Here is a 24238-nt window from a genome sequence, read left to right on the forward strand (position 1 = left end):
ACCTCAGGCAAGTCACTTAACCTCCGATTGCCTCAGGGCATTCTGAGAATTAATTAATGTTTGCAAATGCTATGAGCACCACAGATAAATAGTGCAAGAGAAGGTCAAATGACTATAAATATTAATCTCTATTAACATAACTATTAAAAAAGGGAAAGTAGATAGCAACCAATATAAATTAGAATTGATTAAGTGTAAAAAAAAGACAAGGGAAGCTAAAGACAACAGGAAAAGATCCGTGGCTGGCAAGGCTAAGGTTAATAAGAAGGAATTTCTTAAGTATATTAGGAACAAAAGAAATCCTAGCAATTGTATAGACTCATGGGTCCTGCACTGGCAGTATCCAAGCTCTAGGGATAAGTGCCGTGTCATTGAAAGACCCCACTGAAGTAGTGTTTTAAGGAGGGATGTGAATGAAGGTGGCAGATGAGCATCTGAGAAGAGGAAGACTGTTCTGGGACTAAGGGACAAGGCAGGAGAAGGCATGAAGCTGAGGATGGCAGAAGGGTTTATTTGTAATGGTTGTGAGGGGGAACTTGCCTTTGCTCTGGCCATAGCCGTGGAGGGGAATGAAGAGAAAAGGAGAGCAGAGATGCAGGCCGGGGAGGAGTGCTGCTGAAGCTTGCATTTAATGCAGAAAGTGAAGGAAGCTAATGGGGTGGGGGTGGAGATATAGATATGGTTACAGCGATGGAAGAGAGAGAGGACATGTTTGCTGGGCATTTGGAACTGAGGCGAGATAAGCAGGGAGGCCAGGGAGCCATGTTCGCTGGGGCTCAGGTGGATATGTTCAAGGCTTGGATAAGTGCTTCAGCAGAGGGTAAGAGCATGGGATGGCAGACTGTCGCAATCTCGTGAAGGAATGTTTGGCAGGAGGTAGCTTCAGTCCAAATTCTTTCCATCGCTACTGAAACAGATGCTGACAAGGTGATTTGGGCCAAAATGCAGACCTTGTAAAAATGGCTTCAAAATAATCTAATGCTGGTAGGAATTAAAGAAACAATCAAGGTGATAGGAAGCAGAAAGTGTCCCTGATCAGTCTAGCTGCATGACACCCAGAAAGTAAACAAACAGCCGGAGGATAAGCATGTTGGATTTTAAAAATGCTTCATTTTATTGCAAATATGAGCCACGACAGTTTAAAAGCTATGGCCCAGATCTTCACCTAGTGTAAACCAGCATACCTCTGATTTACACCAGCCAAGAATCTGGCCTGTTGAAACCAAATCCTTCTTTGAATTACACTGGTGACATCACTGTGATAGGTGACTTAGAAAAACAGACAGATCCCTGGCACTTTACGAGCATCAAAGAGATTGCACAAGTGTAACCAAGGGCAGAATTTGATCCACTAATATCAGGATAACGTCCCCTTACAATTAGTACAGATTTTGGTTTAGCTTTGGCAATAGTACTGACAGTGGAGAATGGAAACAGAACATTCTCTGTGACATCCTGAGGCATCAGTCTGGAGATCTTCAGGGAGGATTAGAACCAGGTCCCTTCTGTCACAGAATTTCAAACACCCTGTGGGGATTAATAAAGCTCAAGTTTATACTTTATATTCAGACTGTAGGATTCTTGTATATTGACATTGTTTAAAGTAAAAACTCACTAATATTGAACATGTTTTGTTACATGTAAAATTATCCCTATATACAGTTTAGTACAGTATAGTTTAGTATCCCCTATGGACTAATGTGTATGTCTGTATATAGTAAGCTATCATTTTGCACCTACATCTTGATGAGGAATTACATTTTCATTTATCAGTAGCCAGCCTCCACTGGCCTCCCCCTGAATGTAATACTCCAGCTCAGTCCAGGCAATGTTCAGCATGAGTTTGTAATCTCAGAGCTGCATCTCCATATGAAAGATTTGGGAGGCTGCAATCTTCTCCATTTATACACACTAAAGACATGATTTTCCAGAGGTCCTGAGTCCTCACAACTCCATTTGAAATCAATGGGAGCTACCGGTGCTCAGCACCTCTGAAAAAAATATCAATCCCTAAACATAGTCATTAGGCTTTGGCCCATTTCATTTCAAGTTGCAAGTGTCGTCCTCAATTGGACACGTCAGTGCTAATCTGCCTAGCAGTTTTGTGATGTAGAAAAAATTAGATAAGATATAACATGAGCAATTACCACTGATTTAATTTCTTGTGACGTAATCTATGTGATCTCCAAACTTAAACTGGTAGGGTAGCCTGATCCCCACTGATCCCCGTCTACTCCCCCAAGCCTTAGAACTACCCCCAGCACTCACTCTATTTCCACCCCTGCCTCTTCCGTTAGGAGCTCAGTCTTTCGCAGTTTACGTCTGCAGGCACGCTCCTCGCTGCTACTGACGCTGGAACTCTCCTCCGAGCTTTCGGAAGTTAAATACTTGATCGCCACCGCATCCTTCTCGTTCATTTGCAAGCAGAGGCAGGAGGATTCGCTCACCTTAAATGAGTCCCCCCACATGCTTTGGCACATGTCAGTCCCATTTGCATACACCTAGATGTCAAACAAAACAGATGAAATTAAAAAAAAACACCTCACTCATCAAAAACATTTGGGCCTGATTTGCCGTTGCCCTTGGTCATTTCTACCAGTGTAAAGAGGATCTAAAATATTGCCAAATCATCCTGGTACTGTGTGAGAAGCACTTGGCACAGCTGCAAACCACTTTGCAAGGTGCAGGGCAAAGAAGAATATAGCCCCTTATTTTCTAAGTTGTTTTCACATGCTGGGTGCCATAGATGAAAGAGTGTGTGTGTGTGTGTGTGTGTGTGTGTGTGTGTGGTCAGCTTGACCCCTTACAGCAAGTAACGTGCCAGGACATTCTGACATTTATTTGTTTTAGTGACCTTTGTATCAGACAGAGTTCTGGAAGCTGAAATCATCGATTACTCCATGGAACGGTGCAGTCTAACAGATTCGTGGCTATCTAGAATTTCACTGCTGTCAGTATATGTACATCATGGCCATTCAGGACTCCACACATTGAGAGTACAAGTGGAACTCAGAACAGCCACCCTCTGCTTGTAGGAACTCCAAGGGAAGGCAGAGAGCCACAACATCACCTGCCCTCCCTCAAAGTGAGGTGTGTCCCCCCAAGTGCAAGGGGACATGTCCAGCTCAGGGAAATTACAGGCCCCTGTACCAGTTTAAAATGAATCTGTCCTATATCTTGTTTTGTACCAAAGCCTTTTTTGGAAGCACTACCTACAGTGACCTTTATGACCACACTGCAAATAAACCTCTTTGCTGTTTTGTTTATGTCATGGTCGCCTGCTGCCCTCCTGGCCTGGACTCAAATAAACATTCATATCTTCTTGGTTGGAGAAGCTAAGAACAGGTAGCCTTTAGGTCAGCAGAGTTGGCAGGTCACATACTTTAGCAAAGCCATGAATAGGTCATTAATGTTATCTTTGTTTGCACTTTGTCCTCCCCATATTTGCTGCTGATTTGTAATATCTTCTGTTTAAATTATTGCAAAAGAGACTTAAATACCCTGCAAAATAAAGCTGATAACGTACTTGGCATATGCGTGATGGCAAATGAAGCAAGCTTGGGAGTAAGAAGCAGGAAGTATTGTTTAGTGATTGAAGGACTACTGAGGTCTATTTCTGACTTTGTCACTGACTCACTCTGCAACCTTGGTCTAGTCACTTAACTTGTCTCTGCATTCCTTTGTTAGTGGGAAATGAGTATAATACATACCCCAACAGCGGTGTTGTCAGACTAACTCAGTGCTTGTAAAGCACTTTGAGATCCCTGATGGACATTACTATAAATATTCAAAGTATTGTATGGTCTATTGTTCTCATTGTTATGCAGACACCCTCCCCGACATACTGTTATTGCTAATGGAAGTTAAAAGTGTGCAGTGAGTGTAGTGGAGCCCTTGGCCATAAGCATCAGTTCCTATAAATTTGCTGAGTTTCCAGTAGTGTTGCAAGTTTTGCCGCGTGCAACACCTTTTTGAGTTACCATTGTCACCCATGTGTGTCCATATAATAAAGAGAGTCTCTTCCCAGATGATTCACTCTGTGCAAGTCACTCATTTCTCTGTGGCTCAGGGATCATTGGATGAAAGGTGCTATAACTGCAAAGAATTAATGATTGTTATTTTTAGGCTAGATCCTCAGGCCCAGTTATGTGGGAACAGGGGTGGGGACATCATGTCTGTGAGTTCCACCCTCCCTCCATTTCCCAGAGTGGTCTCTTCTCCTGAAGAAGCTATCTCTTTCTTTGCTCGGGGGAGGGGGGAGATCTTGTGATATGCAGGAAGTCAGACTAGATCAGTTCATAATGGCCTCTTCTGACCTTACAATCTATTATCTGTGAATAATATGGAGTCCATTCCAAATAGCCATCAAAAGCTCTGCACTGTAATGTAGCTTTTAAAGCTACAACTGAATGGCAGGGAGCTAGGGTGACCAGGACACTGGGGCAGGGGGGAGTGGAGTCCGCTGGCGGAACCAAAACAAAAAAAGCAAAAAAAAAGCCAAGCGGAGCAAACACCTAAATATCAGGATGGTCCTGATTTTATCGGGACGTCTGGTCACCCTACAGGGAGCTGGCTTAATCTAAACTGCAGTTGCTGGAGGTGCTATGCCTGTGGAGTGCAAAGGCAGGCAGCATGCCACTAACTTTCACCTCCTTTTTGAACACGTGCTCTCTCTAGTGCAGGTCTGAGACTGCCAGTCAGTGCACAGAGAGCAATGAGGGATCTAGGCCACAAAGGGTGCAAGGGGCTCTGCATCGTTTTTACCCCTGCACACCCAGAACAGGAAAATCTAGCCCTCTGGCTGCACCTTCTCTATTTCTGTCCCTTTCACTGGCTTAAGGCTTATTCCTTCAGGTCCTGGCTATTTCCTTGCATCCTGCTGGTCAATTCAGGAGCCAGTAAAATCTGTAAATATGCCTTTCTTTATTCCCTGATGTAAGGGACATTTCTAGATTGAGCCCTCCAAATCACTCACTCATACTTGCTAGATTAATCGTATGCAATTCACTTTATTCTGATCTTGCTGCTATGGCTACAGGCTAGTCAAAACACTGCAGTGCACAAGCACTGTCCAGAATCGACAAAGCATTGCAGCCCTCAAACTGGTGCAGAGGCTTTTCATTTCTCCATGCCTCGGGCTATATTCTACCTGTGGGCTTTGCTCTAAGTTCTTTCTGGTGAGTGCTTTGCATGCAGAACAAAGATACAATGTGGCTCATAAATTTTAAGATAGCATGTGTAAAACTGGCTAGGATCCATTGTACATTTTTGATATGCAGCATTAGTTCCAAATACTCCTTCCAGCCATTCACATGTCAAATGCATGGCTGTTGATTGCTTCACCATATGGGTTAAAGGCACTTGAAGAAATAAAGCATCTGTCTGCAATGCACTGACATTCGAGAACTCTCTGTGCCTTTTGCATATCAGCAACTTCCCTTCCAGAAGCTCACTCCAAGCGCAAGCAAAGTCTGACTTTTTCAGCATTTCATTTTAACCCTGAAAGCATGGTTTTTTAAAATAGTTTGGACAGTGCTTTGAGGTGTTTTGGCTATTGCCATGTAAACAGGCAGAATACTATTAATTTGAATAACGTACCGCAGGGGTTCTCAAACTTCATTGCATCACGACCCCCTTCTGACAACAAAAATTATTACAGGACCCCAGGAGGGGGGATCGAAACCTGAGCCCGCCCAAGCCCCACCACCCTGGGGGAAGGGTGGGGGGAAAAAGCCAAAGCCCCACTGCCCCAGCCCCAGTCACTGACACCTGTAAAAAACAGGAGTAAAACATAACGATTGTGACTGGGCAGCATTATACACCCCTTTTCTACCATTGTCGATGATCACAGAAGGTCAAGGCCATGGATAATCAGGCCCTTGTACTTTTGCACTGAATGTATTTTTATACGACATTGTACATTTCCTCTCCTCAGCTCCTCCCACGTGTATATTGTTTGTACAACACCAATATCTAACTGAAAGATTTGAAGATATGATTTGTTTTGTTCTATAACCAAAAGTCTCTATATCCATTATCACACATGTTTCTTGCCATTTAACTAAAATTGCAATGAAGAACAATTGATCCTAAAAAACATTAACACACACACACAAGCTCTCTCACCAACAGAAGTTGGTCCAATAAAAGATATTACCTCATCCACTTTGTCTCAATAATATTTTTGTAGCTTTTAGCTTCAAATGAAATGATTATTGCCACGGAAATGAATGTGGAGTAGCAGAGAGCTTGCTTTGGAGAAACCTCTTCTTTACTCTCTTTCTAATCATCATGAGCAGTATTTGGTGATAACCCTGGCCAGCAAGGGGCGTGGCTATGTGTTTAGCTTAAGAACTGCAGTGTCTGGTTCAAGTTGATAAGACTTCTGGATTTGCTGCCTGGTCTTTCCCGGCTGATGGATATATTTTCTTTAAAAATAACTACCAGTGAATTTAGGGATGGTGAAAGGTGAGAGAAGGTTTCAACCTATCTCCAGAACAGGCACAGAATGAGCAGAGACCAGCTTTAGTTATCGGAAGGGTGCTCAGAGCCAATTTTCTGAGGTGCTATTTTCCGTCTTTGCTTCAACCAGAGCTGTGTGGATCCTCAGCATTTCTGAAAGTCAAGCCCTTAGGGCAGGTCCATACTCACCACGCGGGTCGACGCGGTGAGTTCGACTTCTCGGAGTTCGAACTATCGCGTCTAATCAAGACACGATAGTTCCAACTCCCCACGTGCTCTGGTCGACTCCGGAACTCCACCCCCGCGAACGGCGGTGGCGGAGTCGACCTTGGAGCCGCGGAGTTCGACCCCGCCGCATCTGGACGGGTAAGTCAGTCGAACTAGGGTACTTCGAGTTCAGCTACGCTATTCGCGTAGCTGAACTTGCATACCCTAGTTCGACCCCCCCACTTAGTGTAGACCAGGCCTTAGTCTCCACAGTCCATTCATTTATAGCAGGCCCAAACACAACCCCCCCAGCACCGCCAAGCCCCCCTGAAATACTCCCCCCCCAGCACCGCCCACCCCACGAAAACAAACCCTCCTCCCCCAGCGCTGCCCCACCAACGGTATTGAACCTTGGTAATATGTTATAGCAGGCCCCTAAGGTAGTATAATTAAGGTAAAAGAAAAATGTCTTTTTGCTCAAAGTAGAATAAGATCTTCCCCTAACTGCCCTGTTGAATGAACGAGGTGTGACTGAGGAAGGTGTGGAAGGCAGCACCCCCAGACAGCTGCAACCCTTGGAGAGAGAATGGGAGCCAGACCAGATCAGTAGAACAGGTCAGCCACTGACTCCTCACTCGCCTCCTCACCCCCCACCACGGCTCACCCACTCGCCTCCTCAGCACCCCACCCCCCCGGCTCGCCTGCTCAGCCCCCACCACTGCCTGCCTGCCCGCTCGCCTCCTCAGCCCCCCACCGCCCCGACTCACCTGCTCAGCCCCCACCACTGCCTGCCTGCCCGCTCGCCTCCTCAGCTCACCCCCCCGTCACCGGCTCACCTGTCCCCCCGCCACTGTCCGCCCGCTCGCCTCCTCAGCCCTCCTACCCCCCCCGGCTCGCCTCCTCACCCCCCACCACTGCCCGCCTGCCCACTTGCCTCCTCAGCCCCCCATCCCCCCGGCTCACCTGCTCAGCCCCCACCACTGCCCGCCTGCCCGCTCGCCTCCTCAGCACCCCCCCGTCACCGGCTTGCCTCCTCACCCCCTGCCACTGTCCGCCTGCCTCTTCAGCCCCCCTCCCTCACCTGCCGCTTGCCTACTCACCTCCCACGGGCCGCACAGTGAGCCCACTTACTCACCCCCCGCGGGCCACACAGTGAGCCCACGTCAGCCACATGCAGCCCCTGGGCAGGCCTGATTTATAGTCTTTTCTGCAGAGACTGCCCCTTGTGGTGGGTTTTGTAATACAGACACCAATCCCACATCATCTCCTCTCACAGAGGCCATTGCACGGCCTTCAGGTGGCAACTGCAGTCATTCGCAACCATCCCGTTCCACCTTCAAGCCAGTGACTTGGATGCGAACTGCTTTGCAAGCCTAGTACCGGTCTTCACCAATGAATTTTCAGTTCAGTCCCCATCCTCTGTCCTGAGGGAACTGTGCTGTGCGAGCAGTTCTCACAGGCTCATTTAAACTAAATCTTTATTAATATTCAAAACCCAGTTACTGTATTACAGTCCCACACTACACAATTTTCACCTGATCCACAGGCCACTGAAGTACATGGAAAGACCCCCATTTACTTCAATTATCTTTGGATCAGGCCCCAGACAATTTTTTTCCCTAGGATTCCTCAGCGTCCCCATTTGAGCCTTCATTTTATACTCTTGCTCAGCAGCTCAGGCACCACAACCATCAGATTTTTATCAGAAGGACTGGGTGAGCTCTTATAAAGTCTGTCAGTGCTGCTGTTTAACCAGCAGGGGTCTGAGGAAGATACAGGAGTCTAAGGATTTCCACAGGGATTTGGATGACAAACTCTCTTCCTGGGGGGAAAAAAGCATGAGTGCGAAAGTACATACAGGATAAAGATGCATCAAATCTAAAGGGCAAATATTTAAAAGAATGTGATTTAAGAGCTTATAGCCCATTTTCAAAAGAGACATAAGCACTTAGGAGCTGTCATGGAAAGTCCATGGGACGTAGGCTCTTAAATCACGTAGACAGTTCTAAAATTTTTATCCACCATCTCCTTTTGTTGTAGTCTCAATATTTCTCTACACTTCAGTATCTAGACCAGTGGTTCTCAGCCAGGGGTACCTGTATGCTATACAGTGAAATATATTACAATATTTATATTCCCATTGATTTCTTTTATAATTATATGGTAAAAATGAGAACGCAAGCATAGTGTGCTGGAACACTTCTGTATTTTTTATGTCTGAGTTTGTAAACAAGTAGTTTTTAGGTGAGGTGAAACTTGGGGCTACACAAGATAAATCAGACTCCTGAAAGGGGTACAGTAGTTTGGAAAGGTTGAGAGCCACTGATCTAGACAATACAATGGTTAAAATATCAGTGGCCCCTGAACCTTGTCTACTCCTTGCAATCCTGCTTCACCCAAGGTGAGAAACGAAATAAGAAAAAATCTGGTATAGACAAAACCTGGAATTGTAGCAGTCCAAACAATTTACCTGTTGAATTTCTTTCCCCAAAGACTTTTTTGATGAGTTAACCCCTCAGGAAGTAGCACTCACTGTCTTTTAATTCTTTATTCCTGTAATTGATCCAATGTGCTTTCTTACCTTATTGTAGGGGATGCATTCGTTTTTACAGTGGTTCTCTCCATTTTCATCCCATTCCCAATCTGTTATCCAGTTGCGGACGCAGGTGGAGTCATTTTTACATGCTTCATACCTGCATGGAGGTTAGTGGGGAACAGAAAGTAAAATTATTTACCTCCTTGTTCTTCAGAGATGTCACTGGATTACACTGATGTCATACAAAGAAGGGTGCATGGGTTCTGCTAATACACTGTGCTTACATAGCACTTTTCCTCCAGTGATCTCAAAGATGTAAACGTATGGAGGGAGGGATAGCTCAGTGGTTTGAGCATTGGCCTGCTAAACCCAGGGTTGTGAGTTCAATCTTTGAGGGGGCCTCTTAGGGATCTGGGGCAAAAATCAGTACTTGGTCCTCCTAATGAAGGCAGAGGGCTGGACTTGATGACCTTTCAAGGTCCCTTCCAGTTCTAGGAGATAGGATGTCTCCTTTTATTATATCTCCTTTTTACTGTAGGGAAACTGAGGCAAACTCTATCAGTCATCAATGGACTTTCTGCTCTCTTATACCTAGCATCTATAAGGAGCCAAAATTGGACAGCAGCAGCCATGTGGGGCAGACACCCCAAGGACAGACCATCCTCAGAGAGAAGTGGGGAATTTTTATATTTACAAAAAGGAAAGAAGCTAATAATGCCAGTTTGAAGTGTGCTGTAAAGTGTCTGTAAAGCCTGTGAGTGCCAGATGCTGGGACTGGACAACGGGGATGGATCACTCCATAACTGTTCTGTTCATTCCCTCTGAAGCCTCTGGCACCGGCCACTGTCAGAAGACAAGATGCTGGTGGACTATTGGTCTGACCCACTGTGCCTGTTATGTTCTAAAGAAAGGGGGAAAGCAATCAATTAATGAGCAATTAAATAAGATCATATAAAAATAGTCCAAGAGCCCAGCTTCACTATTTCTAGGGGGTTGAAGCTGGGGGCAGAAGAGAGGAATGTTAAAGGAGCCCGGAGGACTATGGTTTGATAAGAACTGTTTTAAATGACAGTTAAATAAAAAAGCAGGTAAATTATTTGTAATCTTCAAGTATTGTAAACTGTTAGCCTATATAAGGAAAAAGTAACTTATTACTGTTACCCTCATGCTTCCTCCCTCTCCTACTGTTTGTTATATTCATGTATTGGGCCTTATCTTCCCTAAAGCCCAGATTTTGGAAACACTTACACACCAACGTACCTCTGTGTGTCTGAGGCCTGGTCTATACTAGAGTTATGTCGACGTAAGGCAGCTTACGTTGACCTAACTCTGTAAGTGTCTACACTAAAGTGTAGCTCCCACTGATGTAACTCGTCCACTACACAAACTTAATAACTCCGCCTCTGCGAGAGGCATAGCACTTAGGTTGATGTAGTTAGGTCAATGCAGTGTCAGTGTAGATACTGTGTTGCTTACAGCAACTATTGCTGCCTTTCAGAAGCTGTCCCACAATGACAGTTAAATCGGCACAAGTGCTACCGGCGAGGACACGCACCTCCAACACAAGAAGCGTGGTGTGGACATGCAAAAGCGATTTACTTAGTGCAGTGGCTATACATCGCCGTAACTTAGGTCAACTTAATTTGTAGTGTAGATTTGCCCTGAGTAGTTTCAAAGATTTGATTGGAATTACTCATCTGAGTAACCCCAAGAGTTCCAAAATCATGAGCCAGGGCCAGAAAAATCAAGATTGGCTTAAAATCATGCACATTTTTTAAAATAAGACATTTGGTGGGTGTTTTCAATTTGCTTTCTGTTTTTTGAATCTTCAGGGTACACTCAGGTCCCCTTTTCAAGGTTTTCTCTGCAACCATGAAGGCTAGAAACTTAATTTTTTTTAAATTAAAGCTGAGAGTCTCACATAGTCACATGACTCCAGAAGCTGGGGCAAGACTCAAAATCAAATTGCAAAAGTTGGCACTATTGTACACACAATGTTAAGCCCTACTTTGTAAGCTTTTAAGGCCAGGACTATCGCTACTAATGGATTAGTACAGCACCTCACATAGGGTGACCAGACGTCCTGATAAAATTAGGACTGTCCCGATATTTAGGTGTTTTGCATCGCCGGCAGCACTTGGCTTTTTTTTTTTTTGCTCTGCCGGTGGACCCACCACTCCCTCCATGTGTCCTCAAATTTTCTCCCTCTCATCTGGTCACCCTAACCTCACACAATGGGGCCACAATCTTTACTAGGATTTTAGGTGCTGGTATATTATAAATAATAAGAACAACAATGCATTCACATCCAAATTCAGCCTTTGAAAACTTAGGAGTGAACAAAGCTATTTTAAACTTGTTTTCTATACAATGTGTGCAACAAGCTGAAAATACTTTTGTCTCACATTTTCACATTCAGTCAGTTTTCAACCGCCAAGCTTTATGATGCAGTAATCACCTGATAGTGCTGGAGTGGACTTTTGATACCAGAAATGCAGCTCAGTAGTGATACAATGACATGTTAAACTTTAAATTGTACGAGTTCAACTTTTCAAGGATAGCTGTTGGCGAACTCTGAGCAGAACAATCTAGGAAGTGTGTTGTCCAAAGTCCTATGTTGCTTTGTTGATCACAAGTCTCGCTCCATTTCGAAAAAGGATTCAAATCTGTTTCCATCACACCCCCTTGTGGGGGTAACAGCAAGAACAGATAGAGGATAAACACGATCTGAACTGAGCAACAACTGGGTGGGAGAATGGGATAGTCCCAAGCCTGCCCACATGTAAATCTGCTGTTGGACTTTGGGGTCCTGTTGGCAGTGCAGGTCATAGACTGGCCAATTCTTATGATCCAGCCTTAATATGCCACTGACAGGCAGGCTTGGCCAGTATCATTGTGCTGCTATGTCTGGTGCTGGTACAGCTCTCAACATCAGAGATTCAGCAATTATGCTCCAATTCAGCACATGCTTAACTTTAAGCATGTGCTTAAATCCTTCCCTCTTCAGCAAAGCAGTTATAAACATGTGCTTAGGAGTATTGCTGAATAGGGGGCTTGATGCTGTCCCGCGGGAACCTGAATTAATCACTATTTGTATTAATCATCTATATTAATAATGAGCAGGGTCCTCCAGTCAAGATCAGTGCCCCATTGTGCTGCGTGCAATACATACATATAGGAAGAGACAGTCCCCGTCTGGGGGGCAAAATTATGCAAGGTCCTGACATCTGAAGGGATTCATGCTGTCCAGAAACCCATGCCTGGCTCCTGAAGGCATGAAAAAAAGCTTGTGAAAAGCACAAAGGCAAACCTGAAAGCCCCTCACATCAGCCAGTAGGCACCCTAAGGCTGTGGCTACAGTGTAGATTAAGTCGAGGTAAGTTATGTCACTCACGGGTGTGAATTAGTCACTCCCCCTGAGCGACACGATTTGTGCTGACTTAAGCGCGGCTTGGGAGAGCTTCCCCTGCCGACAGACCCACCGCTGCTCACGGGGGCTGGAGCAGTGAAGCCGATGGAAGAGCTCTCTCCCATCAGCTTAGAGCGACTACGTTAGAGAGCTTATGGCGGGGCACTTGCACTGCTGTAAATTGTCTAATGTAGCCATAGCCTAAGACTGATCTGCTTTGCGCAGGGCAGGTTACTTCACTGCTAGGTATTTTTATTTTGGAGCTAATTCTTATTTGAAAGTTCAAGAATATTTTTCAGAATTCATGCTTCCCCTTCTGATGGGCAGGGGCCTGTTTAGCAGATGAGTCAGAAAGAAAGCTGCCCACAGGGCTCTGCACAGTTCATAGGGACTTTCAAAGAGAACACTTTTAATGCTGATGGGGGCAGGAAATCCTAAAACAATAGGAAGAAAGGGGAAAGCCCCAGGCTAGTCAGATGAATTTATTTTAAATGAAATCACTGCTCTCTCAGAATCTTGTGCACATTTCTGGCCACAGAGACTACAGTACACAGCAGACACATTCCCAGCCCATGGAGAAAGTAGGTCACTTCCCCAGGAGCGCCGCAGCATACTAAAAGGACTCCCAGGAGTACAATGTGGAAAATCTTGGAAATGCTACTTTGGAATGTCAAGGGGAGTGGGAATTTTGTTCAAAATACCTTTTTAGTCTCTGGCCTTGGGTGGGATGAGAGAATGGGAATGACACTGAAAGATGTCAGACACACACCCACGCATATAATATATTGGGTCATTTGTATATTTGTGTCCTATGCCAGGTGTATATGACACCAACTGGAGTACCAGATGAGTGGGATGCATAAGAAATGGGATGGAAAGTAATACTGCAGATAGATAAGTACTTCTTATTTGTTTATAGCAAAGCTCACTATCTTCTTGGTGCTTTCCAGACATTCAAGAAGGGACAGACCTTGTCCCAGGGAGCATAAACTCCCCGACCAAAATGGTCTTTTCTTCAAGGTTACAAAACATGATTTACCAGCTGGTTCTGTTTATATTCAGCTAAACCACATGAGGAAAACTGGAGTGCTTTGTAACTACTAAGGCTGCTTTCCACCACCCTGGCAGTGGAAAAGTGGCCTTAAAATGGGCATAAATTACATGGGCTCTGCGTATTTTCTCCAGGCCAATGGGAACTGCTGGAAGTGGCGCGGGCTGAGGGACTTACTGACCAGTGGGAGCCACAATCGGCCAGACCTGCGGACGGGGCAGGTAAAGACACTGTCCCGGCCCGCCAGGGGCTTTCCCTACACAAGCGACGACCCCTGGTTGAGAAAACTGCCTTTGAGGATCTGGGCCCAACTGACTACAATGAGCTTTGGATCAGGCCTTGAAACAACAGATGAGATCGCAGAACAGAGTGGAAGTCGTCTCCTCGCTTATTGGTCTGATCACTTCCCTCTGAATTCTTTCCATAGTCCTCCCGTCCATGACTGCATCAGATTTAAGTTTCTTGCCAGCACCTTCAGAATGCTATATAACTCTGCCCGTCCCTTCGACTGTCCATATTTCATGTCACTCCCTTGCCCACTTTGCTCCGCCAATGATGCTGTTGTCCTCAGTTGCTCATTTATCAGCTTTTCACATAACACCCCTCCTGGCCCTTTTCCATGCTGCTTCTTATGCATTTTGAAGTTGTCACCTTCCAGAGTTCATCCACGAGACCCTTATCTCTCCATATTTAAGTTCCTCTTGAAGCCCTACTTTTGCCATGCTGCCTATCGTGAATCATGGTGACATGTACATAGAGTAAAAATTAGAGAAAAAAGTGATATGTTGTTTCCCATTCCCCCTAACCCCTGTCTACGTATCTGTCTGTTTATCCTTGGGGCAGAGATTGTTTTTTCTTATCTGTCTGGTAAGATCCAAGCATATACTGGGCACCACCATAAATAAGAAGACAGCTATTCCTATACAAATACTGTATATAAGAGATGGGCCCAACCTGGAATCTATTATCCAAACACCTTCAAATTTCAGTGGTGGTGGTTTTGGATTTGAATCCACAGGGCTGAGCTTATCCAGTCAAGTTAAAGGTCTTGGTCCCTATCTCCCAGGCACTCAAAAATCTGGGCCCAGCATATCTAAAAGGCTGCTGAAAGCTCCAGGATTAAAACCACAGTCAACGATTCTGCTCTTCCAGCAAAATGGAATTTTCTACAACAGGATAAAAATCGTTGGTGGAACACACGAGCTTTATCCTTCTTCGACCTGCCTTCTCTAGCTTTGACACAGAGCAGAGTGGACAGATTTAAAAAAAAAGCAACCCACCTCACCCAGTGCACTAACAACTGCGTGGATGAAACAAAACAATCACTATGCTCTCAAAGGAACTCCCACAGAAAAACAATAAAAGACAAAAACACCCCATCACCCACGGGTGAACAGGTTTCACAAAGTGATCACTTTGTACCTGACTTACCAGATCTCATCCTCAAAGGAAACTTGTATACACCTTCAAAAGATGAGCCTGGGAATTTAAGTTCTTAACTTTTCCAGATACTAAAAATCAGGGGTGGCCAACCTGTGGCTCTGGAGCCACATGCGGCTCTTCAGAAGTTAGTATGCGGCTCCTTGTACAGGCCCCAACTCCAGGGCTGGAGCTACAGGCACCAACTTTCCAATGTGCTGGGGGGTGTTCACTGCGCAACCCCCGGCTCTGCCACAGGCCCTGCCCCCACTCCACCCCTTCCCCCAAGGCTCTTGCTCCTTCCCCAGAGCCTGCCCTGCCCTCGCTCCTCCCCCTTCCCTCCCAGACACTCCTGCACACTGTGAAACAGCTGATTGTGGCTGGCAGGAGGCACGGGGAGGCACTGATCAGTGGGGCTGCCAGTGGGCAGGAGGCACTGAGGGCGGGGGGGGGAGCTGATGGTGGGGCTGCTGACATTACTGTGGCTCTTTGTCAATGTACATTGGTAAATTCTGGCTCTTTCTCAGGCTCAGGTTGGCCACCCCTGCTATAAATCATGGACTGAATAGAGATCAGGGCGCTGGAACAGTTTTTATCGTGGGGGTGCTGAGAGCCATTGAACCAAACTGTAAACTCTGCATATAAAGGAAACCACTTCAAGCCAGGGGGTGCGGCAGCCCCCCATCACCTCTAGTTCCAGCACCTATGATAGAGATACTGGATTTATGGCTTATTACAACAATTGGTAACCTACTAAACCCCATCCCCAGCTTTTTCCCCCCTTTCTCTCCTATGACTGGACAGGTATTGAAGGGGCACTTCACCTTGAATGCTCTCTTGAAATGTATTAAGTACTTAGGCTAAACAATCTGTTCCATCTTGTATTTATCTGGGCTACTCTGAGTACATTTCCCAGACTTGAGGAGCTTTGTGTAAACTTGAAAGTTTGTCTCTTTCACCAACAAAAGTTGGTCCAATAAAAGATATTGTCTCACCCACCTTGTCTCTCATCAATTTGAATGGAAGACAGGTGTCTAAATCTTCTAGACTGCTCTGAACATCTCAACCATTATTTGTACTACAGTCACATCATTATCCCAGTAAAGCCAAAATTCTCTAGTTACCATGCACAAGCCTAAAAGTAATAGAGAAAATAGATCAAATGCATTTTTCCAGCTCCTATATGTGCTCTAACATAGCTTTGCTAAATACCAAAGTTTCATGATTTAAGATCTAAATTTTACATCTCTCTTTATACCTATAAATAGATGCTGGGTCTGGATCACTGGAAAATCAGAATTCTCACTTCTCCAGTGGGATACAAGATGTCTAGACCTGATGATTTGCAAGATATTGGGCTTAAAACTATCCCACCACATGCCTTGCATCTCAAAAAGTAATTTTCACTGCCTGCTTTTATCTGAGTTGTATTGGGGGGAAGAAAAAATTAACTATTTTTGGGTTAGATCATTATCATTTTTATTAAATGACGACTGTTTGAAAACTGCTCTGAAATATGGAGTATTAGATGTAGTTTCAGCAGAGATGGATTAGTAGACAGAAAGCAGGTGAAGAGGCAAAAGGTTAAAAATAAATTAAATGTATTACATAAATGAATTTGTTAGTTTATCCCATGATTCCACAGCGTACTTAATAGATACAGAAATAAAGGAATTGTATCTATATCATGGGCACATATTTAGATAATATATGTGATTATGCTGCTCACGTAATTTGTATTTCCAAAACCATATAAACCCAGGGCGGGTGCAAGGATGTTCCACGCCCTAGGTGAAACTTCCACCCTGCGCCCCACTCCCCAGCCCTGTGGCAGCTCTCTGCCCCCCTCCGCCCTGAGGTCCTGTTCCCCCCCCCCACGGCAGCTCCCCCCACCCCGGGGAGCCGTGCGGCAGCTCCCCGCCCCAGCTCACCTCTGCTCCGCCTCCTCCCCCAGCATGCTTTTGCAGCTCCACTTCTCCTGCCTCCCAGGCTTGTGGCGCCAATCAGCTGATTGGCGCTGCAAGCCTGGGAGGGAGAGGCAGAGCGGGGCAGCATGCTCAGGGGAGGAGGTGGAGCAGAGGTGAGCTGGGGCCAGGGCCGGCTCTAACATTTTTGCCACCCCAAGCAAAAACAAAGATCGCCGCCCCCCCGAGCGTCGCATCGCCCAAGTCCCCGCCCCCCCAAGCATCGCGTCGCCCAAGTCCCCGCCCCCCCGAGCGTCGCGTCGCCCAAGTCCCCGCCCCCCCGAGCGTCGCGTCGCCCAAGTCCCCGCCCCCCCGAGCGTCACGTCACCCAAGTCCCCGCCCCCCCGAGTGTCGCGTCGCCCAAGTCCCCGCCCCCCCGAGTGTCGCGTCACCCAAGTCCCCGCCCCCCCGAGTGTCGCGTCGCCCAAGTCCCCGCCTCCCCCCAGTGCCGCCCGGCCAAACCAAAAAAATCCCAAAACAAACCCCGAGTGCCGCCCCGTCCCGAGGTGCCGCCCCAAGCACGTGCGTGGTAGGCTGGTGTCTGGAGCCGGCCCTGGCTGGGGCGGGGAGTGGTTCCCCTGCGTGCCACGCTTCCCCTCACTTGCTGCAGGCAGCCTTCCCCGTGCCCCCCGGCCCCAGGTCCCTCTGCCTAAATGCTGATGACGACCGGGGCGGCCGAAGATCCGGCCGCCGTGGTCACTGCTGAAGGACCCGAAATGCCGCTCCCTAAATGCTAGCGCCCGAGGCGACCGCCTAATGGGTTGCACTGGCCCTGTATAAACCATTATACAAACCGACTTTATTCTAGCCTTGGAGATTTCACTGAGTACTGCCCATGCCATTTATGTTATTATTTACAGGGTAATAAATTCAAAGGGGAAAAATTAGAGGTGTAGGGGAAAAAAAGAGAAGTTGAACAAAAGAAGGGAGATAAATGATGCCGAGTGCTAGAAAATGTTGTTGCCACTTGTTTGGGAGGGTCATTACTTGCACATTTGTGGCTACCCCTTACACGAGTAATGCAGGTATCTCAAAAATAACTAAAAATATGAGCAGTGTAAAGTGTTAAACCTACCAGTCATCACAGAAGTTTTGGCACAAAGGAACAAAGTCAATACCAGCAGTGTAGTTGGGATTGATCCAGTGAGCGGCATGCGGGGAACACTGGTAAAAGCATTCAATTTTCTTCATGTAATCCTCGCAGCTACAGTGAGTGAGAAAAACAACAATTAAGTCCACACTTTCCAACAGGTTTCAACAGGACTCATCACTATAGATTAGATGGAGCAGTTTAAATCCATCCTCTCGTTCTATTTGTGTATAGATTCTAAACTCGTTTCTTTGATGTTGGGTGCAGCTTCTGTCTGTGTAATTACTGGAACTAGACAAATCATGCAAAAAAGTTTGTGACTATTCACTCATTTTTAAATGAATTAATTCATCATATCTGGGCTTCTTTTGTATTTGCTTTATATAAACATTTGAGCCACTGAGTTTTTGCTGGCACAAAATGGTCAAGTTCAAGGCAATAATAAAATGAGCATCAAACTACAGCAGAAAGCTTTGTTTCTGTGTTATATTCTCATGATTTCACCGGTATTTAGGTTTTCTCTAGTCCAGCTGAAGTTACTGAAAAACCACAGATTGTAGTTGTTCTCCTGGGAGTGGCAGGAGATAGCTATTACTTTTGCAAATATGTTTTTGCTTAATTGTTTTGCACTTTCATTCTTTTATTTGTGTAGCCTGATATTACAACTCTAAAAATCTAGCAACGAACTATAAGACTCAATTAGGAAAATATTTTTTATGGTTACAAGGCTCACGAGACTACAATTTTTTTCTCATTATTTGCAAATTTCCTTTCTGGCTTTCCTTTTACATTTTGTTTTTTAAGACTTAATCTAATGTATCTGAGGGGTAGCCGTGTTAGTCTGGTTCTGTAGAAGCAGCAAAGAATCCTGTGGCACCTTATAGACTAACAGACGTTTTGCAGCATGAGCTTTCGTGGGTGAATACCCACTTCTTCAGATGCAAGCAGAAGAAGTGGGTATTCACCCACGAAAGCTCATGCTGCAAAACGTCTGTTAGTCTATAAGGTGCCACAGGATTCTTTGCTGCTTCTAATGTATCTGTTTTTTTTAAACAAGGGACAAGGCCCTGTTGATACTGTACAAATCATGGGCTAGATTCAATGGCATGCTCCAGCTGCTTTGCACTGCTACAGCAGTACAAAGCAGGCATGGTTGTAAATGTGGCTTAACCAGCCAGTTAAACCAGGTTTGTTACTGGTTTATATTGCCAGATGATTGCACACCAGAGAGAGCATTTTTAAAAAGAGCAGGTCTTAAGAGCTGTCACTCCCCTTCATGAAATGGAAGAAGCCACTCTGCCTGAATAAAGTGTGATTAAGACTCCATGGATTTTTGGGTGAGGAGAGAAGGAGCAAAGAAGAGCTGGGCAGATGAGGGACCAAGATGGGGGCAGCCACTTTAGGCAACATCTCCAGAAAAACCTATTGAGTTTCCATCAGAAATTCCAGGGGGAGTTAATGTTGGCAGTTTCAGCTATTGTGGAATAGTCCTATTGAACCAGGACATAGACAATATGAAAGATGACTTACGATTTACTGAGAGTCCCACATCTGTTCCAGGAGGTGTTGCTTACTTGAATTACTGGTGAATGAGCCAACTGCTCTGTGAAGTTTGCATAACAACAGGAAGCTGTTGGAAATAGAGACTACAGTGAGAGTTTACTTTAACACTCAAAATTTGGAAAACTCAAAATTTAGAATGAAATTTTTTGGCACATAATCCAAAATGGTAACAACTGGGAGGGAAGCTTTACAAAAGAAAGACTTTCTATGACTTGTAAGTGAATGATCTTGGAAATGATAATGTGGCCGCTGATTAAGTCGGACTGAACTGGCATCAATATTGTTTTGTGAGAATGTATTCAGTCAGTGCCAAGAAGCTAAGTGGTGTTTAACCAGCTGTCATATGCTGGAGGAGTGAAATTTCTGAACTCCAGCCTTTTAATACTGAAGTTACCAAATAAAGAAGAAAAAAGATGACATGCCGTGAATATTGGTTTTATTCTTATATTTATATCCAGTACAGCATGTTAATTTTCAGTGTTTTCATACTTTTTAATCAGGTCAGAAAGTTAATTAGGACAATAATTTGTGCACTGATACATCATAGTCAAGACAATTATGCTGTATTTTAAATAGTCTCATAATTAATCGTATCAGGCCCAAATCATCCCTAGTGTAAGCTTAAGTAAATGGAGTACAACAGGATGAAATCTGGATTATACATTTTTGAAGTTCAGTTACTGAAGCCAATAGTTTTGCAACTGGTCTCAAGGAGAGCATTAGCTGGCTCTGCATTTGGCACTGGATGTAGTAAGGAAAAAGCCAATAAAAGTTGCTTTTCAAACAAACTCTTATTGCAAATATTGCACAGTGTTAAAGTAATTAAAAGTATGGTAGGGACTGTTAGTCGAGACAAAGGTCAACTTTTAAACTATTCTGAAAATTCTCTGCCAAAGATTAAACAGCTCTTACATTCAGAGTACAGTGTACATTCATGCATGTCCAGCTCAGGGCTTGGTTTAGGCTTGTGAGACCACCCCTCCAGACATCTATCCCTTTTGCAGGTAGATGTTGCTAGGATAGCAAAAAATAGGACTACAGCAAACTTGAACATCTTCATTCTGCACTTGCCCTGTAAGGAAAGAAGACATTTCAGCGAGGTCCTTTATCTCTGAGAAAAGTTTGGTATGAAATTTCAGCTCGATTATAACACTAATAGGAAGGACTGTTTAGAAAAGGAGAAAAATTAGAAAGTGCTAAGCAAAGATGAACAGACAAGTATTTATACCTGTGTTTGTCCCCTTTCTCTTTCACAATATTTTAATATTATTAACAGCCAAGATTTTTAAGCCAAGAGGGACAAATGACTGAGATCAAGAACCTCAGGCACTGAATCTTAACACAGCTTGAGATTCATGGGAACATACACATTGTCATATTATATCAGGCTAGAGGTCCATCCGGTTCAGTAGCCTGTTTGGGACAGTGGCTGGCACTCGCTGCTTCAGAGGACAGTGGAATAATAATAATACCTATTTCTTATGCAGCACTTTTCATTGATAGATCTCAAAGCCCTTTATCCTCACAGATAGGGAAGTGTTAGTATCCCCACTTTACAGATGGGGAACTGCGGCACAGAGGCAAAGTGACTTACCCAAGGTCTACCATCTCTATACAGTCATTATTTTGTATACCTCTAGCTTGTCCCCTCTTATTTATCTCCTCATAAATTAAATAGTCCTCATCTTTTCCATCTTTTTTCATATGGAAGTTTTTCCAGACCTCTCTAATCATTCTTGCTGCTTGTTTCTAACCCCTTGATTTTTCTGCTACATCCTTTTTGAGATACAGTGGCTAGAATTGAAAGCAATATTTCAGGAAAGGTTAGACTATTGACTTATATAATGGAATTATAATATTTGCCATATTGTTTTCCATTCCTTATGCATCCTAACATTTTTGTTTGCTTTTCTAACCTCTGGTGCACATTAAACATCCTTGAGCTATCCACAGTAATGACTGGGGATAACATTTTCAAAAGCACCTCAGTGACTGAGGGCCCTAATTCCCTAAGTAATTTTATAAAGTGGGACTTAGCTCCTAAGTCACTCTGGCTTTCTTAAAATTTTGCCCCAGGTCTTTTTTCCTGATTTTTTTTTCAGTTAATTTATAACCTCATAAAGTGTACCAATTAGGCAAAAATATTATTGTGATAACTTAGATACAAGCAATAGATTAAAAAATAAAAATAAATCATGTATAGCAAAGTTAGTTCTAAACAGTTAATTAAAAAAAACAATAAATGATTTCAGTTCTCCTATAAATACACTGGTGTAAATTTACCATGGTGTAACTTCAGTGACCTCACTGGCTTTACAGCATGGATGAATTTGTTCCATAAGTTCCACGTTTCTGCTGCATCCTGTAGAAAATTATGCTTTACATACAGTTACAGGTGAACTCATGCTAATGGATTTTAAGACAATGGGCCAGATCCTCAGCTGGTGTAAACTGATGTTGCCTTCTTGACTTCAGTGGGGCTCTGCTGATTTACAAAAGCTGAGGATCTTTCTGCATCTTCTACAGATGATGAATCCAAAAATAAAAGATAAAAATAACTCTGAGACCAACATTTCCCCAAAATACAGATTGCAAAAGTATGTTAGTGAACTATTTATGTAAATCTAAACCACATAAACCACATCATAATTATTTGTGCCTATTATGAAAAATAACCTGCAATCCTTAGGGAAAACTCCCCATGAACTTTATTGGAGAGTTTTGCCTGAGTAAGGACTGCAGGAGCAGTCCCTATATTACCTTTCAGTATAAAGAAAACAAAATACTACAGGAAAAGAAAGATGTCTCTGCAATTCAAGTGTTTTCTCACCTCCTCTGCTGTCTCTCTGATTGTTACCTCTTCCCCAAACTGGAAAACAGTAAGTAGTGTTGCACGCTTTCTTCTCTCTATATATCACCTAGTATCAGTGCCCCAGAGTTTGTTTGCCTCAGGAGAGTTCCTTGACTCTTTGGAAAGCTAACAGGTTTATCTCAGGAACACACACAATCAGTACACAAACTGACCGGCACATAATGCTCATTTATTGCTTGCAGGTCACTAACGGTGAACAAGAAAATAGATAAGGTTTTTAAAAAAGAAGCAAAAAAACCCCAAACAAAAAGCGACCCCCCCCCACCAAAATTCACCAAGTGTTCTAGAAGGGATAGAAACCTTTCTTGCCTGATCATATAAACCAATCTTTAACTAATGGGGGGTTGGAAGAAATATCCTCTTTGAGCAGGTTATTCCCTATCTACCGACCACAGAGTTTCTTGCACCTTCCTTTGAAGCATCTGATACTAGCCATTGTTAGAGACAGGATAATGAGCTACATGGATCATCGGTTTGATCTAATATGGCAATTCCTATGTTCTTATTTATTAATTATTATGATTATTTGTATTGCAGTGGATCAGGACGCCACTCTATTATATCCATAAAACAACCACTGTCCTGCTTTTAATGGGCATTCTGCAGAAAGTAGTTATGATAAGCTTAACTTTAACTATGCATAGGAACATTTTCAAGCAGATGCTTAGTAGCATGCTAGAGTCCTGTATCACCATATGGCACGTCAAAGGAGACACACAAGGTATGTGTAGCTGCCCCATGTGTGTATTTTGGGTTGCAGATGTTGCAGCAGCAATCATCAGCACAGAAGGGGTTAGGAAACTTTCAGCTAAATTCAGACACTCTGTAAACAGGCTGGCTTTGGTAGTATTTTAAATCCACTTTGTACTCACTTTGCATGGATGTAAATGACTACACAAGGTGCAAGGCAGTTGAGAGTAGGGACTGATTTAATTTGTGGATTAATCAATTTCAAGGCAGAAGGAATCATTAGATCATAAAGTCTGATCTCATGTATAACACAGGGCTACAGGATTTCACCCAGTTACCTCTTCACTGAGCCCAATAATTTGGCTATGTCTACACTAGCACTTTTATTGGTAAAACTTTTGCCGGTCAGGAGTGTGAAAAAACCACCCCTCACCGACAAAAGTTTACTGACAAAAGTGCTGGTGTGGACAGTGCTATGTTGGCGGGAGAGGCTCTCCTACCAACATAGCTACTGCTGCTCAGTGGGTGGTTTAATTTTGCTGGTGGGAGAACACTCTCCTGTTGGCATACAGTGGCTACACAGGAAATCTTACACTGGCGCAGCTGCAGTGGTACAGCAGTGCTGCTGTAAGCAGGGGTGGCTCCAGGCACCAGCACAGCAAGTGCGTGCCTGGGGCGGCAAGCCACAGGGGGCGGCGTGCGGGTCGCCATGAGGGCAGCAGTCAGGCAGACTTCGGTGGCATGACTGTGGGAGGTCCGCCGGTCCTGCGACTTCAGCAGCAATTTGGCAGCGGGTACGAACGCCGAAGACGCAGGACCAGCAGATCACCCACAGAAACGCTGTTGAATCTGCGTGGGGCGGCAAAAATCATAGAGCCGCCCCTGGCTGTAAGGTCTGTAGTGTAGACATAGCCTTTGTGTTTGGTTAAAGCAGATCTTCCAGAAAAACTTCCAATCTTGATCTGAAGACATCAA

At 44.5% G+C, this 24238-nt stretch overlaps 1 protein-coding gene across 1 annotated transcript; it reads right to left on the reverse strand.

Moving 5' to 3' along the window:
* Positions 1-1090: 1090 nt before the first annotated feature.
* Positions 1091-22662, reverse strand: LOC123376214 (riboflavin-binding protein-like). Its single transcript, XM_045028051.1, has 7 exons — positions 22532-22662; positions 20614-20773; positions 19669-19768; positions 18124-18252; positions 9251-9362; positions 2269-2501; positions 1091-1527 (listed from the first exon to the last, which is right to left on the reverse strand). The coding sequence occupies exons 2-7, from the start codon at positions 20759-20761 to the stop codon at positions 1509-1511; spliced, it is 741 nt and encodes a 246-aa protein (XP_044883986.1). The 5' UTR covers positions 20762-20773; positions 22532-22662; the 3' UTR covers positions 1091-1508.
* Positions 22663-24238: the final 1576 nt, after the last annotated feature.

This window comes from Mauremys mutica, chromosome 8, assembly GCF_020497125.1.
Source record: "Mauremys mutica isolate MM-2020 ecotype Southern chromosome 8, ASM2049712v1, whole genome shotgun sequence".
NCBI lineage: Eukaryota > Metazoa > Chordata > Testudines > Geoemydidae > Mauremys > Mauremys mutica.

What these genes read in the sequence shown, in the direction of transcription:
- LOC123376214 (XM_045028051.1), bottom strand. Translation starts at nt 20,761, where the DNA reads ATGAAGATGTTCAAGTTTGCTGTAGTCCTATTTTTTGCTATCCTAGCA. An exon ending in CAAAACTTCTGTGATGACTG is followed by an intron (nt 9,363 to 18,123) that starts GTAGGTTTAACA and finishes ACCTCCATGCAG; the next exon opens with GTATGAAGCATGTAAAAATG. An exon ending in AATGCATCCCCTACAATAAG is followed by an intron (nt 2,502 to 9,250) that starts GTAAGAAAGCAC and finishes TTTGACATCTAG; the next exon opens with GTGTATGCAAATGGGACTGA.